The sequence below is a fragment of the Marmota monax genome, unplaced genomic scaffold (assembly GCF_021218885.2).
Source record: "Marmota monax isolate L192 unplaced genomic scaffold, Marmota_monax_Labrador192_F-V1.1 WCK01_AAM20220418_F8-fsc00005, whole genome shotgun sequence".
NCBI lineage: Eukaryota > Metazoa > Chordata > Mammalia > Rodentia > Sciuridae > Marmota > Marmota monax.
The window spans coordinates 21,863,259-21,880,029 of NW_026692254.1; the positions used below are offsets into that span (position 1 = coordinate 21,863,259).

At 44.6% G+C, this 16,771-nt stretch overlaps 1 protein-coding gene across 2 annotated transcripts in view; it reads left to right on the forward strand.

The window, feature by feature from the left end:
- The first annotated feature begins 12,922 nt into the window (after nucleotides 1–12,922).
- Rgma (repulsive guidance molecule BMP co-receptor a) overlaps nucleotides 12,923–16,771 on the forward strand; it is a 39,611-nt gene continuing 35,762 nt past the window's right edge. Inside the window, exon 1 of one of the 2 annotated variants that reach the window (XM_046436603.2) lies at nucleotides 12,923–13,235. In XM_046436603.2, coding sequence (XP_046292559.1) covers nucleotides 13,222–13,235 — 14 coding nt within the window. In that variant the 5' untranslated portion in view covers nucleotides 12,923–13,221. Of the gene's footprint in view, nucleotides 13,236–13,294; nucleotides 13,767–16,771 lie in introns of those variants that run through there. The other variant, XM_058576976.1, reaches the window with a different exon arrangement.

Genomic DNA, 16,771 nt, shown 5'->3' on the forward strand with positions numbered 1-16,771 from the left:
AGTTTCCCTCTGGGTGATGAGGAATTCAGGAGAGGTTTTGGTTTTGAGGAGTTTTCCAGATAAACAAAAATCCTGAAGGCAGCAGAGACTGGGAAGGTAATATTGAGTACGTGCAAGTTTCAATTGTGGAAGACAGAAACATTCTAGAGATGGATGACAGTGACGGTTACACAACAATGGAAATGTACTTGATGCCACAGAACTATAGAATTCAAAATGGTTTTGATGGCAAATTTTATGTTATATGTATTTTACCACAAGAAAACATTGTTTAATAAAAATAACTTCTTAAATTAAATACATTGAAATAATTGTAGATTCTCCTATAGTGGTAAGAAATAAGAGAAATTTCTTGCACATTATTTCCCTGTTTGATAATACTTTGCAATTATAACAATTGCTATACTAACATACATATAATTCCCCCTTGTCTTATTGGGACTGCCCAGTTTGATGTGTGCTCCTTGGTGTTTGTATATTAAATCTATACAATTTAATTTCTTCTGTATGCTCATGCATCTGCAGTGACATCAAGTCACTCAACAGCTCCAACCCATGGATCGCTCCCATTGCCCTATTATAACCACATCAACTTCCCTCCCACCCTGCCCCCCATCCCAAACCCCTAGAAACCAATATTCTGTCCTCCATTTGTAAGATGCTATCATTTTGACAGTGCTATATAAATACAATTGTGCATTCACACATACCTATGGATAATATTTTTTGCTCAATTTTATTTCTAGGATATTCATCCACTTTGTTAATCATATCAATAATTCATTCCTAATATTGAGTAATAATCCAGGGAATATGTGTACCACAGTGTGCCTAGCCATTCACCTATGGGAGGACATCTGGGCTCTCAAAGAACAGTTTTTGGCTACTACAAATAAAGATGCTCTGAGCATCTGTGTACAGGTTTTCATGAGAACTGAGCTTTTTTCCCACTGGGGTAAATGATCAGGACTGAAACTCGAAGGGCTGGATGGTAGATGCATGCCAAAATGTTTTCCAGAGTATCTCTACCATTCTTACTTTTCCAACAGCAATATATGAATAATCCCATATCCTCACCAGCATTTGGTATTGACACTATTTTTCATTTGAGCCATTCTGACAGGTGTGGAGTGGTATCTCTGTGATACTTATTTGCATCTCCCTAATGACTACTGAGGTGGTCAAGCATCCTTCATGGGAGCAGTGGAAACCACAGGAGTGGTGTGGCCAATGGGAACTTCCTAAAGGTCATTATGTGGAGGTGATTTAAATAGTCCCTAAAGATGGCCACTGAGGGCCTGAGCTAAGTCATAAAAATGAAGGGACAGAGAGGGGTCGGGACTAGGGATTCCCAATTTGAGAAACTGGTCAAATGTGGTGACCTGTGAGATCTGAGAAGAGGCACTGCTAAGGAGGAGGGGGAAATCCAGAATAAATTCTATGCTTCTAATTGAGTCGAGAATAATTCTCTAAGAATGTTGAGTTTTGCCTATAAGACATCTGCATAGCCCATAGTCATCAGGACTTACGTGTCCAAAACCTGCACTGCATGTGGGCTGAAGATCTGGATTTGGAAGCTCAGCTCCATCCCTGCAAGTAGAGGGAGAGGTCTGATTTTTAAACCTCTAGCCTATGGCTTCAAACTTGGAGGCCACAGACTGGAGTCTGGGCACCTGCTAAGCCACCGGCATACCGGACCCACCAAGCATTTTCCATAGCACATGACACACGTCACACTCAAGCACTGGTTTTCATTGTATTCAGTTATAATTTCACAAATCTAATTTTTAAAATTTGAATTTTTGAATTTTAGTTATTTTCCATCATGACATTTCCAGTCAGATAATAAAGTAGCAAAACTAGTGTGAAAGTATGAAAATGTTTAATTCTTTAGAAGTGGCCTTGGCTTTCAACTGCTAGTTGTTTCCCCAGGATCAGGGGTCTTGGTGGCTTTGCAGTACAAGCTTTCCGGTCCCCTGTGTATTATTTAGCAGAAGGATACCTGCCTGCTCTCCTTTGGAGAAGTCCTTGCCCTCTCGGCCATGCCCCCAAGGCCTCCCCACCAATTCTTCTTCCAGCATCAGGTGGCAGCAAGTCTTCCCTTTGAACTGCAGAATCCCCCTCCTCAGCCCCACACTCGCAGAGACCCACCGGTCTGGAGGACCGAATCCTAGGCACTACCTCTAGGTGTTCATGCCTTGAGTCCTGGCCCTCAGGGGTTGGCATTGCTGGCTGTACAGGAGCTGCCTGTCACCTCTGGACCCTGGTGCCTCCAGGCAATTATGGGGCTTTGTTTGCAAACTTTATTTTAAAATTACATTTCCCAAAACCTTCTGATCTCCAAGTGTGCAACACCTGCCCTGCGTTACCAGTTTCCAGGTCTGGCAGACTAGGTGTGGATCTGGGCAGACTTCAAGTTGCAAAACTCACAACTCTGCCTTGTAGCATGCAAGAAGGCCCATGGAGGAGTCTGACCCACAGCACACAGTAAATATGGATTCCAACATTGTCTGTGGTATTTCATAAGGCTGCTGCTTAAATGTAATTCCAAAGAAATTGAGGTTATCTTTTGGAGGGAGGAAGAATTGAGGGAGAGCCAGCAAAAGCCAGCTTGGTCTATTCTGTTACCTGAATTGCACCGCTGATCCTTTGTGACATAGAAGCCGTAGGTCAAATCCTAGATCTTACTGCAAATCAGGGGAATTTTCTCCCAGGAATATGAGACTGGCCTCTTATCTCCTAATAATACCTCTAAATTCTCCTGCACTGAGAATTATAAAGAAGGATAACACAGAGAAGCGGTATGGGGATCCTCGCCTGCCGCTGCTCTGCATCTATTTAATTGTGTCTGTTGTTTCAGTCTGCATTTTGAAAACCCCAGGTTGTGTTTTGGGGCTTTGTTTTGTTTTTGTTTTTGTTTTCACAACAGGAAACATAGTGAAGCTTCTTTTTTACTTATGTTTATCTTTTTTATTTTGAGTTTTCTAAAATTAAATTTCCAATGTTCAGCCCCTGATTATTTAAAAACAAGCAAGTTAACTTCCGTTCAATAAACTGACTCCTTAAGGAATTTCCCTGGAGACCCCATGATTCCTAAAATGAATCAGATCTGAAGAAGAACTAGTAATTGAGGAAATACTTACAGTCCTGACTTTTCCTCCTGGGTTTTCCCTGGGGAATCTTCTGGGGTCCCTGGGTCACAGCCCTGCCCTGTTCTGGGGCCGAAGCTCCTATGGGCTAAGCAGTACTCATGGTACTCATCCAGGGCTCACCTGAACTTGATGGCCTGACTCCTCACCAGGGTGACAGCAGAGGAGACCTGGTTTCCACTACAGCTAAGAAAAGGGCTCCCCACAGAAAGTAGCTTTGGGGGCTCTGTAGATGGGATTTCCCACTAAGACAGACTGTCACAGCCACTGTGATATTGAGAGCCTGTCATTTAAAGCAGTAGATCTAATGATTGGGGATTTCAGATAAGGGGGAAAACTAGCCAAATGTGTATTTGCCAGCTTTTTACTTTGATAAGAAAGATATTTTAAACAATGACTTTCTCCTACTGCTAATATTTCTTTTAAGAAAGAATGCTTTACTCATGCACCTACATGCACATGGACAAAGACCCAACAAACAGAAAGGTGAACCTGCAAAGCAAAGCCCGGCTCTGGGTGTGAGGAGCCCTGCTTTCATGCATCAGTCCTCCTTTTGCTGTGCCTGGGCCCCAGCCTGCATCTACATCTTCTCTTAGAAAAGATCAGTAGACTCAGGCTTCAGTTTCCTGCTGTGAATCAGCTCCACTCAAAGGCATGTTTTCCCTAGAAAAAAGAGCAGAAAAATAACAGACTAACAACAAAAAAATGTTGTTTCCAGCATTTAACCATTGCAAAAGCATCTCTGTTTAAGTCTGAAATCTGTGATTCCATCTCAGGGGTGTAGAGAGTAAGCCCCAAGTTTGGTGGGCACTGTCCACTATACAAGGAAATATTTTGCTTATATCTTACCATAAAGCCTCAACCACTGCTGATGCTTCTAGAAGGTCCAGGAAGGCACCTCTAGATGCCCACTAGTCTGCCAAGCTTTCGTGTTCCATGAATAGCCATATAATGGGTTGGCTTTGGTCAGCTTTGAACATATCTGCAGAATGGAGAAATAGAACACTTCCATTCTGATAAAGATGCTCATGCCTCAGTTTTGTGCTGAGTGAAGGATTCCTCATTGTCTTTCACAAACACTTTGCTAGGTTTGGAAGCCTTTGGTAGGGAATGTGCCCGGCTTGTGTAACACTCCACCTGTGTCACAGGTAGGTGACTTTTCTTTTCAAGCAATCCCAGTCATCGGTACTAACAATTTGTATTCTAATAGTGAGGAAGGAGAAGACCTCTCGGAGCTTAGAGTACATAGCAAGAGTCAATTTCCCTCCTTTCTACATATGTGCACCCTCTCCTGAATGTGGGTCTCTGCGGATGAGAGAGGAAACCCAAAGCCAAGAAAAAACACATGGAGAAGAAGTGCTGATTTCAAAAAGAGGCCAAGGAGGTGAACAGATGATTCAAAAAGACAAAAGAAGTAAGTAAAATAATAGAAGAAAAGTATTCAACCACCCTGGTAATTTTTTCAAATATGAATCAACACAATGAGATAATATTTTTTTAGTACATCAAAGAGGCAAAAGTTAAAATTGTAGTGGTCCTTTTCCTAGGACCTGAGGAGCTTGACATTCTGTTACCCCACAGGAATGAGTAAAAGCAATTTCAATTTCCTTAAAAGCCAGTTTTGCTTTTCACATCAAGCCCCCAAAATATGAATATCTTTTGACTTATTTGATGTGTAAATGTATTCTAGGAAGTAATAAAGAATGTGCAAAAATGTTCCTATTTTAGAATTTCTCTAAATGTCCAACAGTAGAAAATTGTTTGAATTAGTTATGGTATATCTAAGTCATGGAATAATGTAGACATATGTTAACTGTATATTTGTTAAAGTGGAAAGTTTCAAAATAAATGGTTAAATTTGAAAAGATTAGAAACAATAAACATGCATATGTTTTTAATACACACAGCTCATTCAAAAACTGTTCTGAGGCAAAGGGATATATCAAAGAACAAGATAGACAGTTCTCTGCTTTTATAAAGATTTTATTTACTGGGGTGATGAGATCTGAGACCTTGGTAACAATAAATAGGTAAATTAGTGAAAAAAACTATGACATTGTGATAGCTCCTACGTAAAAAATTAGAGAAACAGAATAGAGAGAGGTCATTCTGAGATTTTATACTGAGGTGTAAATTACTGAAAGGAGATCCTAAAAGTTCTCCAGGCAGGGAAATAACCAGTAGAAAGGCCTGGAAGCCAAAGCAAGCTATAGAAGGCATGTTTTGATACAGTGGGGCCACACAGCTAATGCAACTACCAGCTAACGTGAGAGAGGGGCAGAGTGATAGATACAGGCAGAGAGGGAGGGATCACATCACATGGGGCTTGGTAAGCTTGAGTAAAGCACAGGGATTTTATCCTACATGCTGTAGAAAGACATTAGAGGTCTCAAACATAAGACATGATCTTGTTCATGGAAACATGATCTTGTTAATATTTCTAAACTTCACTCTGGTTGCGTGTGAAAGAATGAATTGGAGAACACAGAAATGGAGGCAGAGAGAGACCAGTCACTGGACTGTTGTGGTCCAGGCAAGGCTTAAAGTTTGCTTGGACTAGAGTAGCAGGTAGAGATGGAGAGAAAGGGATGCAGTCAGGATTGATTTGGGACTTAGTACAAACAGTACTTGCTACTGGATTGATGACCTCTAGCATTCTCTCCTCTTTCCTCCTGTTCCTCTCAAATGCTTCTTGCTCCAATTCCAGCCCTTCCCTAGGAAACTTTATCTGCATGTTCTGCCTTTGAGTCCTGTGAGATGACTTAGCGCTCAAACTAAATCTCCCTTTCTCAAGCCAGTTCATGTTGGTTTCATTTCTTACAACTCTGACATAATCAAGTACCTACATTATTAAACCCCTCCCAGGGGCTATTAAAGGAAGACAGCAGTTGAAGCAAGCAAAGGCCAGAGAGATAGGACTGATTGCCCAGTTATAAGTGATAGAGCAAAGACTCAAACCCAGGTCTTCATGGTACAGAGCCAGCACTTCCCCCTCTATGATCAATGACATGCACCCAGCTACTAATTGTCCAAAATCTAGCTTCCCTCATTCCATAGTAATAAAACAATGTCTGCCCAACTATATCAATTTCTGAAACTCTTGCAGCTAGATGTGGACATCAGACTTCTCTCAAATGGAATATGAGAGGAATATGCTACAGGAAAGGTCATGCTTCCTCCACACTCCTTCCCCTTCTTATAGGCTGTTAACTCAGGTTTGGCAGCAACCCAGCTTCAATTATGTATGTCACGATAGGAAGGGGGATAGTGAAATGATGACTTATAAGAAACCTGAATCCCTGAATGACCACATGGAGCAGAGTCTCCCACCAACCCTAAAAGTTCACCCTAGACAATTATGTAAGAGTTACATAAATGTGATTCTTGAAGTCATATTACTCTGTGTGACAGTAATCCAGCTCTACCCTAACTGATACATCATCTCAACACTCATTGACATGTTTTTAAATACTAATGATGTCTTTTGCTAAAAATATAATTGAACCTCTCAAGCAACACCTCCAACAAAGAACAGATTCTTGAACCTCCCCACTGCTGTCCATGGTCAAATTTGTCTAATCTATGGACTATGTTCAATGCTTAGTGATCTCCTAGGAGAACTTTAAAAAACCAGTTTGGGATGGAAAACAAAAATCAACACAAACTCCATATATGAGGTTGTAGAATTTATTTATGTCATCCAATAAGATCCCTTCAAAAGGCCCCCAAATTTTGTTCAACCACAGATCCCCAGAAGTAAGTATGACTCAGTCACTTTCTGGGAGCCTCATCTGAATACTTAGGGGAATCTAGTGACACCGTGAGCTTCACCATGGTTTGCAAGACTTAATAGAGTCCTTCAGAGCCCACCAGAAAAATATTGCATCAGCAGAGCTCATCCATGGACCCTGGGTGCATCTGACTGGAGGGGACAGCCCTGCAGTCATACTCCACTAGCTTTAGCAGTGCTGCAGAAAGTGGGACAAACTCATGCTCCCCAAAGAATAGGGTATAGGGGTTTCTGGCTTAAGCCTAAAAAGTAAGTGCAGGAAAATTGCATTAAGGGAAAGAGACCCCAAACTTAGTGAAAAACTCATTGGTTTTGGACTCAGTTGGACTAAGATTCAAATCCTGACTCTACCACTCGCTCATCAACTTGATTAACTTTTGCACTCCTTCAAAACACGACTCCTCACACCTGCCTCATGGAGTACTCCTGAGGACAGAGGCAGCAAGAACTTAGGAAACAATTGCAAAAACAAAGCCAAATGGATGCTGCATCCAGATGAAGAGCTGAGCAGGCCTTGCCCTCCCCTCACATGCAGGGAATGCAGTATGCCAGCTGGCCCCAAGGTCTCTAAACTGTCAAGCACAGGCTTCTGTGGGTGCCGCTGTGGGAGCAGAGGATGTGTTTGCTGACCACATCCCAGCTGTTCTCCTGCAGCTGTGGTTGCCAAACCCTGCAACTATTCTCATGTCTAAACCAGCCAGCAAATCACACAGTCGAAGCTTCACGGTAAAACCCTCATTCCAGTCACCCTGTTCTATTGTCCAAAATCATGAAACAACAGGGAAGAAATGTGCTGTTTGCTTTCTATTGCTATGGCTAATTGTTGACTTATTTAACAAACAAAAAATACAAAACCAAAAGCATCTTTTTGTCTTGATTATGGCCCTCACCATGAGAAGCAAATGAGTGGCCTGTGGGAAAGAAGACTAAAAAGAAACATAATGAGTTAATCAGGTCTTCCTTTCTTCTCAGGGACTTACTTAAATACGTGCACATACTGTCAACTATGGACAATGATTTTCGCAGTAAGATTTTTAAGATTCCTTTCTGTGCTGAGTCCACGGTAGTTGTCCATTTGATGGTCGATCTGAACACCATTCACCCTCTCCCCCTCCAAGTTTTCCTCCTGATTTTCCAGTCTCTGTAACAAAAACTTAGCACTTCTACCACTTTGATACTCCTCTACCTCCCACTTCTGCAAAACTTTTAGGTCTTCCAACAGCCCTGTACTTCCCAATGTGGTCTTAGCAACCTGAGTCATGCTCTCAGTAACATTGTGCCAAGATTAATAGAATCATCTATCTGGTCTCCTATCTCTCCAAACCATTTCCATTAAAAGTGGAGTTCCAACTTTGAATTGTGCAGAGAGGAGAGAGGGGTGAGGAGTGGGTGTGGGGTGGAAAGGAGATGGACATTATTACCCTATATACATGTATGGTTATATTACCAGTGTGACTCTGCACCACGTACAGCCAGTGGAAGGAGAAGTTGTGCTCCATTTGTATACTTGGTGTCCAAATGCATTCTACTGTCATGTATAACTAATTAGAACAAATTTTTTAAAAGAAGAAGAAAATACAGTGGAACTCCACGTACATTATTCCTTTAGTCATAACCTCCAATGATTCCCTCTTGCTTGCTCTGCAGCCAAGGTGCTCCACAGTATAGTCCCAAGTCACAAATTCGTTGCATGTAGTTGGTGCCTCTGGCTTTCATTTTTAGACCTGACATAAATTGTTGAAAATCCAGTTATACCCAACCACCTTGGGCCTACTTAAAACTTCCCCTCCCCATGTGGTTTTTGCCATTTGGCCTACATGTTTTCATTCCACTGACCCCAAACCCAACATATCCATAGCTGCTGGCCAAAGTAAAATCTAATGTCAGATCTGTGTAAATAAGTGCCCCCTCCATGCACACACATTTATTTCTTTAAACTAGCCAATTCACAACCCCCCCAAAACTAAGGGATAATGCTATAGTCCCATACATTCTCTCTCTATTTCTCTCCCCCCTCCCCACCCCACCATTTTTCTGTCTCTCTCCACATCACCATCCTCTGGCTGAGCTTTACCACCTCCAGACTTCCCTTTGGCCTCCCTCCTAACCTCTCTCTCTCTCTCTCTCTCTCTCTCTCTCTCTCTCTCTCTCCTCTCTCTTTCTCTTTTATATATATATATATATATATATATATATATATTAGTTGTTGATGAACCCCACCCAGCCCCTTAATTTCTCTTAGAACAACTTCTCTTGGAACAAATTTCTTCTGCTTCATGCATTTTGAATTCACTCCTCATTGGGTCCCACATGAATGGCACACTTGAACCTGACTTTCCCCATCAGGGCTCTTCAGGAGGGACTGTCTTGGTTTATGGCCACTCTTGACAGGGAGACCACATTAGAAAAAACACATAACAATCACAATCATGATGATGCCCTAATCTCCCTTCTCCACCACTTATCTCCTCTCCAGTGTACACACTTCAGCGAGATTTACTCCTCACTGGACTTGCCCACCTTTGCCAGCTCCAAGCCTTTACACAAGTGACTCCCTGCCTGGGTATTTTCCCTGATTCCCTCTCATCTACACACAAAATTAAATCTATCCTCTGAGACCAACTCAGGTGGCACCTCTTCCATAAAGACTTTCCTAATCCTTCTGACTAGAAATAAACCTCCCCATCTCCTCAAGCCCCTGACACGGAATCCTTCTGTTTCTTATTCCCTTCTACTTTGCATCTCTACTATGTCTATAGGGGCCTCAGAGCAGCAATCTAATCAGAAGAGTTGGCCTTAAAGCAGGATTTGCACAAGTGCTATATTTAACTAGAATGACATGGGGAGAGGAGTGATGCGGAGGGACAATGGAGCTGCTAAGGCACATGCCACCCCCAGCCACTGAGACTAATTTACTCTTTTCCAACTAGACTGCAGGTGCCTAAGGACAGATGCTATTTTGCAATCAGCACCCCATACAGGATGCAACCCAGGCCCTGACATGAAATAAGTGCTTGATGCAAAAATCTGAGAAGCATCCATCCTGGAGAGAAGCAGCTCCCTCCAAGCTGTGCCAAGCACAGAAACCCCAGCGCCCATGGCCTCCCCTTGACCCACTGGAGCCAAGGGTGGGATAGTCAGCCTCTACTTCATCCGCAGAGTCCTGTAAGAGGTCCTGATCTGCAGCTCCATGAAGTTGCCTTTTTACTTGTGAACAAGAATTTGCCCAGAAAAATATAAAGGGCAGGGCATCCAATCCAAAGGGACAGCCCTGGCTCCATCAGCAGGGAAGAAATCCTTAATACTTCACCTTGAATCCACATCCCAAGGGTGCATTCTCACAGCACCATGTTCCTCTGAGCCACTGCTCATGGGAACAGCACATTACTCCATATTCCAATAGCACTAGGATGTTGGGGGGGGGGGGGCGGGCACTGAGTGTGGTGCATCCCAGAAGAGCCTCCTAACTCCAGCTTGAAGTTCCATAAGAACCATCAAAGCAGCAGCCTGCTCTGCAGCACTGTGCTTTTCCCATAAACTAACAGTTTTCAGAAGTGGCATCCAGGGGGATCAGGCGGCTGGGCAGTGAGCACCCATCCTTCTCACAAAAGGGAGGGAGAGGAAAGAGTTGCCAAGAAGAGGTAGAAACCCCAGACTCCTATTTTCCTCTGTAAACATGGGATCTGATTTTTAACTTCTCCTTCTCTGCACATCAGACAAGAGAGAAACGTACGTAGATATTATCCTTATGCTGCCTTAGACATTCACCTCCTTACCCTTGATTCTTAATGGCCTTATTTAGAAAAAAATAAAATCCTCCTCAACCCAGGTTGTCTATTTCCCATTCATCTTTTTAAGTAATGTAGGCTCTGTGCAGTTAAGAAAGACACCGATCCCCTGAAGTTTTTATTAGAAATGTTTCCAGATTGTTGGTTGAAGGCACATACAGTGGTTAATTTGCACCCTAAACACACCCCATGGCCTCATTTAAATCTGAGTGCTCATGTGTGTATTCCAACTGCCTGTGCATAGTTCCAACTTAATCAAGTACTTAATGAGTAGCATTAATATTCGGTGTCTTCTCCACAGGCGTCTACACTGATCAAGGTAAATAGCTGTTGGACCCCTCCAAAGCCTCACAAATGAGCTAAGAATAGTCTGCACTCATCCAGAAAGAGAACTGTTGGTCCCCATAGGAAGAAAAAAAACCCTGCAGGGTACTTTCCAAAATCTTCATTTGAAAAACGAGATGTTTCCACTTATAGATCTTTTAAAAATGCCAGGCAATTTGGTAGAACTGTAAGAAATCTATTATCTGAGCGATAGTCATTTTTGTAGTGTGCCTAATACAGGCCAGGCAATGGACTAAAATACTAGGGATGCAAGGATGACTCCAGGGAGTCCTGGTTCCTATCTTCTGAAGAGGATAGTATGGTAGGAGAGGCAGACAGGGAAGGGTCACCCTAATAACTGGATAACTGCAGATTGAGATCACTGTTGGAAAAGCAAGGAGTGAGATTTAAGATTCCATATTGAGAGACTTCTCAACAAAGGACATATTGGCTGAAGGTCCATACTTGTTGAAGAAGGGGAAAAACTAGTTTTTCACCCAATGTTAGAACTAGAAGACACACACACACACACACACATGCGCACACACACACACACACACTCATTCAATGTCTGGTACTCTATTTATAAACAAGGAAACTGAGGCCCAGCAGAGCTAAAAGACTTGTCCAAGGTCAGAGCTAATCATAGAAACCAGCCATGGCAATACTCAATCCCTTCCTGCTGAATCACATGGATTTTATTTATATCTCAGCTATAGATTATCCATATACACTTGGCCAATAAAACACAGAATATTGGGTTAAAACCACATCCCTCAAGACCACAAGCATAAAAAAAAAAAAAAAAAAGATCTGTTTTAATGTGGAGGGTACCTTTTCGTTTTTAAGCAAATCCGAAGAGTTCTCATAGGAGCAACATTCAAGACAGTTTGTTCAGTAAGAATGGGAAGGTCATAACCCTGTCTAAACTGTACTGGCAACTCTGCGCACTGCTAATTTGGGCGTGAGCTGTGTAGGAGCTGAGTTCACACCCCAGCTGAGGTTTCAAATCCACGAAGGGCGACTCTTTGCTGTTTCACAGCAAGGGTCCTTCACTGGGCCCCAGGAACCCCTGGGAAATTGCCGACCTGGCCCCTCTTGCACCTGTGTGCATGCGCTGCATAATGAAACATACTTTTTTAAAAGCCGGTGAGACTCCATTTGCAATCTGTGTGTGTGCATGAAAAGCGCAAAGACTGGAAAGAAGCACGGCAGAAGCACACTCTGACCGAAAGTTACCTCTGGGGATGGGCTGCAATTGGGGAGGGTGTATGATATGGCCTTTTTACTCTAAATACTCCTGATTTGTGTAAAATTGCAGCCAAGAAGTATTTGTGCATCGCGCATGTAATACATATGCATTCTTGTTTTTTTTTTTTTTAAAGAAAATTCTTATATCTTAACAGAATACAAAGGAGCACAGCAGCATTTTTCTTGGATGTAACTGTCTTTTCCAGAAACCTCAGAATAACTTCCCCTTGACCACCGTGGGCCCAAAGGTGGAAAATGTACACTCCACGGCATCCCAGAAGGGGATTCGAAAGTTGGAGGTGCGGGTTGGGGATCTGCACTTGCAGCTCACACCGCCCTCCCCCCATCCCGAGAGCCCAAGGAAAATCTTGACTTTCCGGCAGGAGCACCCGATCCCACCCTACTCACCCACCCAACCCTCTGGTGCTGATACGGAAGGGTGGGGCCGCGGCGGGGCGGGGCGGGGCATTCGGAGCCCGCGCCCCACCTCCTGGCCAGCCCCGCCCGCACTCGCCCCCCGCCAGCTCCCGGGGAGCCGGCCCGCCCCCTCCCCTCCGCGCGCAAACGATCCTCGCTACGCCGCGCTCGGCGGCGGCAGCGGGCGGGGGCCGGGTGAGGGAGGGGGCTGGCCCGGGCCGCTCCACTCTGCAGTTGTCTCCGAAGCGCGGGCTGTGCTGCCCGAGCCGCTGGGCCGGGAAGCACTGGCCGTAGGCTTCCGGGCCGGCTTCTCCAGGCGCTCGCAGGCATGCAGCCCGGGAGCAGGCGGCGCGCCCCGGGCCGCTTCTGAGCCGGCAGGGGCTGCGGGACCAGCGCCAGCCGAGCCCCTCCCATCTTGCCCTTGGGCCGACGAGCGAAGTCCCGGCACCCGCTCTTAGCCCGCAGCCCCGCCAGCGCCACCCACCGCGGGCTGCAGGGGCTCATGCAGCCGCCAAGGTAAGCGCGGGCCAGCAGCCGGGCAGGCTGGCTCTGACATCCCCAAGGCGCCGCCGACACTTGCTGGGGCCACCGCACTGATTTGGTCCTCCCCAACCCCGCGTCTCATCTTGCCCAGATTTGGAGCTTTGCCTCGCCTGGATCGCCTTAGCTCTTGGCAGCAGGAAAGTTTTTGTGGTTTGGTGTTGGTTCTCTTTTTTCCCCCTAAAATACTCTTCTCCGGGCGGCAGGCATTGCGCGTGGTTGGGCAGACCCGGAACACGTCCAATCCGCCGTGTTCTGGATGGGGGAGTCTCTCTCTCCCGCGCGGTTATTTCTTCTTGGGGCGGCCGCCCGGCCCAGCCCACGGAGCCTAGGACGGAGCCTGCTACCCCGCTATCCCGACGTGAGCCCCCATTGGCCTGCGTCGCTAGGGCCCCCGCCTCCCGCTCAGTTCGAGGTTGAAGAGCAGCTAAACGGGGCGTCGGCGTTGTGCACCATCTGGGCTCAGGAATAAGCAGTCCCAGCACCGGAGCGTCCAAATACCCGAAGGTGCGGATCTTGGGTTGAGCGCTAAGAGGTGGGATTCCCTAGAGACCTCGGCGTTTCTAAGTGGACTGTAGGACACGACGGCCAGGGCAACACGAGAACTCAGCGCCTGGCTTGAGCGGGGGCTTACCCCAGGTTATAAACTGGGGCAAGAGGACAGGTGTATTTAGGCGAAGAACCTATGTGAAGGACGCTCGGGTGCAACTCTTGATTGCATTTAAATGTAATTGCATTAGATTTGCTCGGAGGTAGAATCAATTTCCCCAGATCGGGATTTTAATGCGAGCTGGTGAGCTGCTATTATGTGGTGTGGTTTCAGAAGGCGTTGGATTGTATTTATTTTATAAATTGGGTACCTAGGGGACAGATGAGGGAGAAATAGCGCCACCTAGCGTAAATGGTGAACTGTGCCTTCCTTTTAGCAGAAAAGTTGGGTGTCCTTAAAAGTAGACTCCAGCACAGGTGGAGAGGCGGGAACTGTCCGTTGCGTCCAGGAAAGATTTGTTCTTGGTGTTTCAATAGTCCTATGGAACGCAAGCGCCCCGACGCCCTGAGCTCAGCCACGTAGCTTAAGGGACAGAATTGTGGGTCGTACTGAGTGGCAGACTGTTACCTCAAGGACCTCAATCACCTTCTCCATCTGGTCTTAGGATCTTCCAGCAAAAACAAAAGGTAATATGTTACCTGTTTTAAGACGATGCCCCTTCCTCAGGCGTCTGTTACAGATATCTAGAAAGCCAGTTCAGAGATCTTGCTCTTCTACCATCACAGGTAATTTTTCAGATGGATCTTGAGCCATAGCCTCTATTTTAAAGAGATTGGCTGTGGTCTGAAGGGCAGCAGGAGGAGAATTGGGAAAGGGCCTAATGCAAATTTAAACAGGAATGGTACCGTGTACCCCAAAATAGTATTTTTACATTATATGAAAGGGGGTGGTCTTGCTGCTTCACTATCATATCAGGTAACAAGCAAGTCCCCTTTCCCTGAACCCGATCTCCAGTTAACAACTAGGGAAGACTATGTTAGATGACAGAGAGGACAAAGGCTCTGGGTGGGGCACCCACACATCCAGGCGGCCTGCATTCTCATGGCGGGTTTTTGCTGCCACCTTCCAGGGCAGATGATATTAGCAGTGAGCCGAGTTCTCCCCGTTCTGAAGGGAACACTGTGCTTTTCTGCTTATGGTGAAGACCCTTTGCCCTCCTGGGACCCTCTGAACTATGGTACTGGTGAGATATGACCCATGTTCCTTTTTCTAAGAACTCTGCTCCCATCCTTTCCCTCCAAGGTGATAAATTCCAAAGACACATGTGGATGCCCACCCCACCCACAGTGTGCTGCCTCATACTATCTCTTCAATTGCAGGTATTTGTTTAATAACAAGACTTGTGACAAAAGGGGTCCTATAGTAACTTGGCATCTTATTCAAAGAGGGCATCTCTGACTTTTGGCAAGAAACCTCTGTCTGCCTGTAAACCTCTTGCAGGGTATGACTGATGTCTGTCTAGTGTGTGTAATAACACAGAAGGAGGGTGCGGAAGCTCCTGTTTAATAAATATCCCTTGGGTCTGCTCTTCAATAGTCACCCTCATGTGAAGACAAATGAAAGAATGGGGGTGGGTACTACAGAAGGAACCCAGGGCACTCCCCCACTGAGCTACACCCCCAACACTTTTTATTTTTTATTTTTGGGACAAGGTCTTGCTAAGTTGCCTAGGCTGTCCTGGAACTTGCTGTCCTCCTGCCTCAGCCTCGAGAGAACTGGGATTATAGACATGTGCTACCTCGACCTGCCCAAATATAAAAATTCTTAAAGGAGTAAATGCAAAATGAAAGGAATAGGTACTGAAAGTCCCTAACATTGGGACAAGGAGTGTTCAAGCCACTCTTGTGATGATACTCACTGCTCCTGAGTAGCTGGCATTCACAGGTAGGGTCATTTCCATTTCTTGGAAAAAGAAACTGATGGCCAAAGAGGTGAAGGGGCAGAACCAGGGTTCTTTGAGTCTAAAGTATTATTTTTTTTTCCTTGCTAAATGATTAAGTTCAAGCACTTCTTTTACCAAGTATGGTTGCCAAATTTGGTCATGCCTTAAAGCATGCAGAGTAAGCAAGGAAGGAAGCATGGTCCCTATCCCTGAAGAAGTCTGCCATCCAGAAAAAGAGATGGGATGTTCCCAAGTGAGACTGAGCAGAAACAGACAAAGAAAATCAGAAAGCAATTCAGGCTAATTGTAATCTGTTAATTCAGTGAAATGAAATGGGCACTTCCCCTTAAAGGTAATTGTTTAAATAATTTTTGTCTGAGGTGTTCCTGGGGCTCTTTAGGAGAACAGCTTTGCTCTTCAAACTGCATTCATTGTTCGGTCATTCAACAAACATCTCTAAACATAAGTTTAGCCTAAGGGAGAGAGATTCCAGACTTTCCCCCTGTCTGATATCCAGCCCTAACCAAATAATAGCTCCTCCTTTACTTATTTTGACCAAATGATAGCTTAATTTCAGCATCCTTTCTCTTAGCAACAAATATAAAAGAGCAGTGAATAGGAGTAATGGAAAAAAATTAAGGACTTGCCTCACCCAAGTGCACTTGCAATCCCAGGCAGATGTCAAGTTTCCTTAGTGATGAATGAATAAACATCTTTCAAAAGGAGACCCCATTTCTTAGTCAGGTCTTTCCTGTTGGTAAAAAATGCTATGTCATGTTACAACCCAGGGGTCAGAAAGCAAGAATGTAAAACTACAATTTTCTAAGGACACGAAAAAGAAGAAGCTTTTGGCCTGAACCCGAATCTCTCCAAATAACAATTTTTTTTATATATTTTACCCCAATTATCTCTATATATTTGGAAACCACTGTCCAAGAGAGACAGCTTGTGTGACACATCGTCAGCACTTGATTTCTGAATGTGCCACTTCCTTACAAAACTTTAGAAGAGTAGCTTAATGTTAATGATTATAACATTCTTTTATTTCTGTAAAATTTTGTGTGAAACCAATAAACTTTT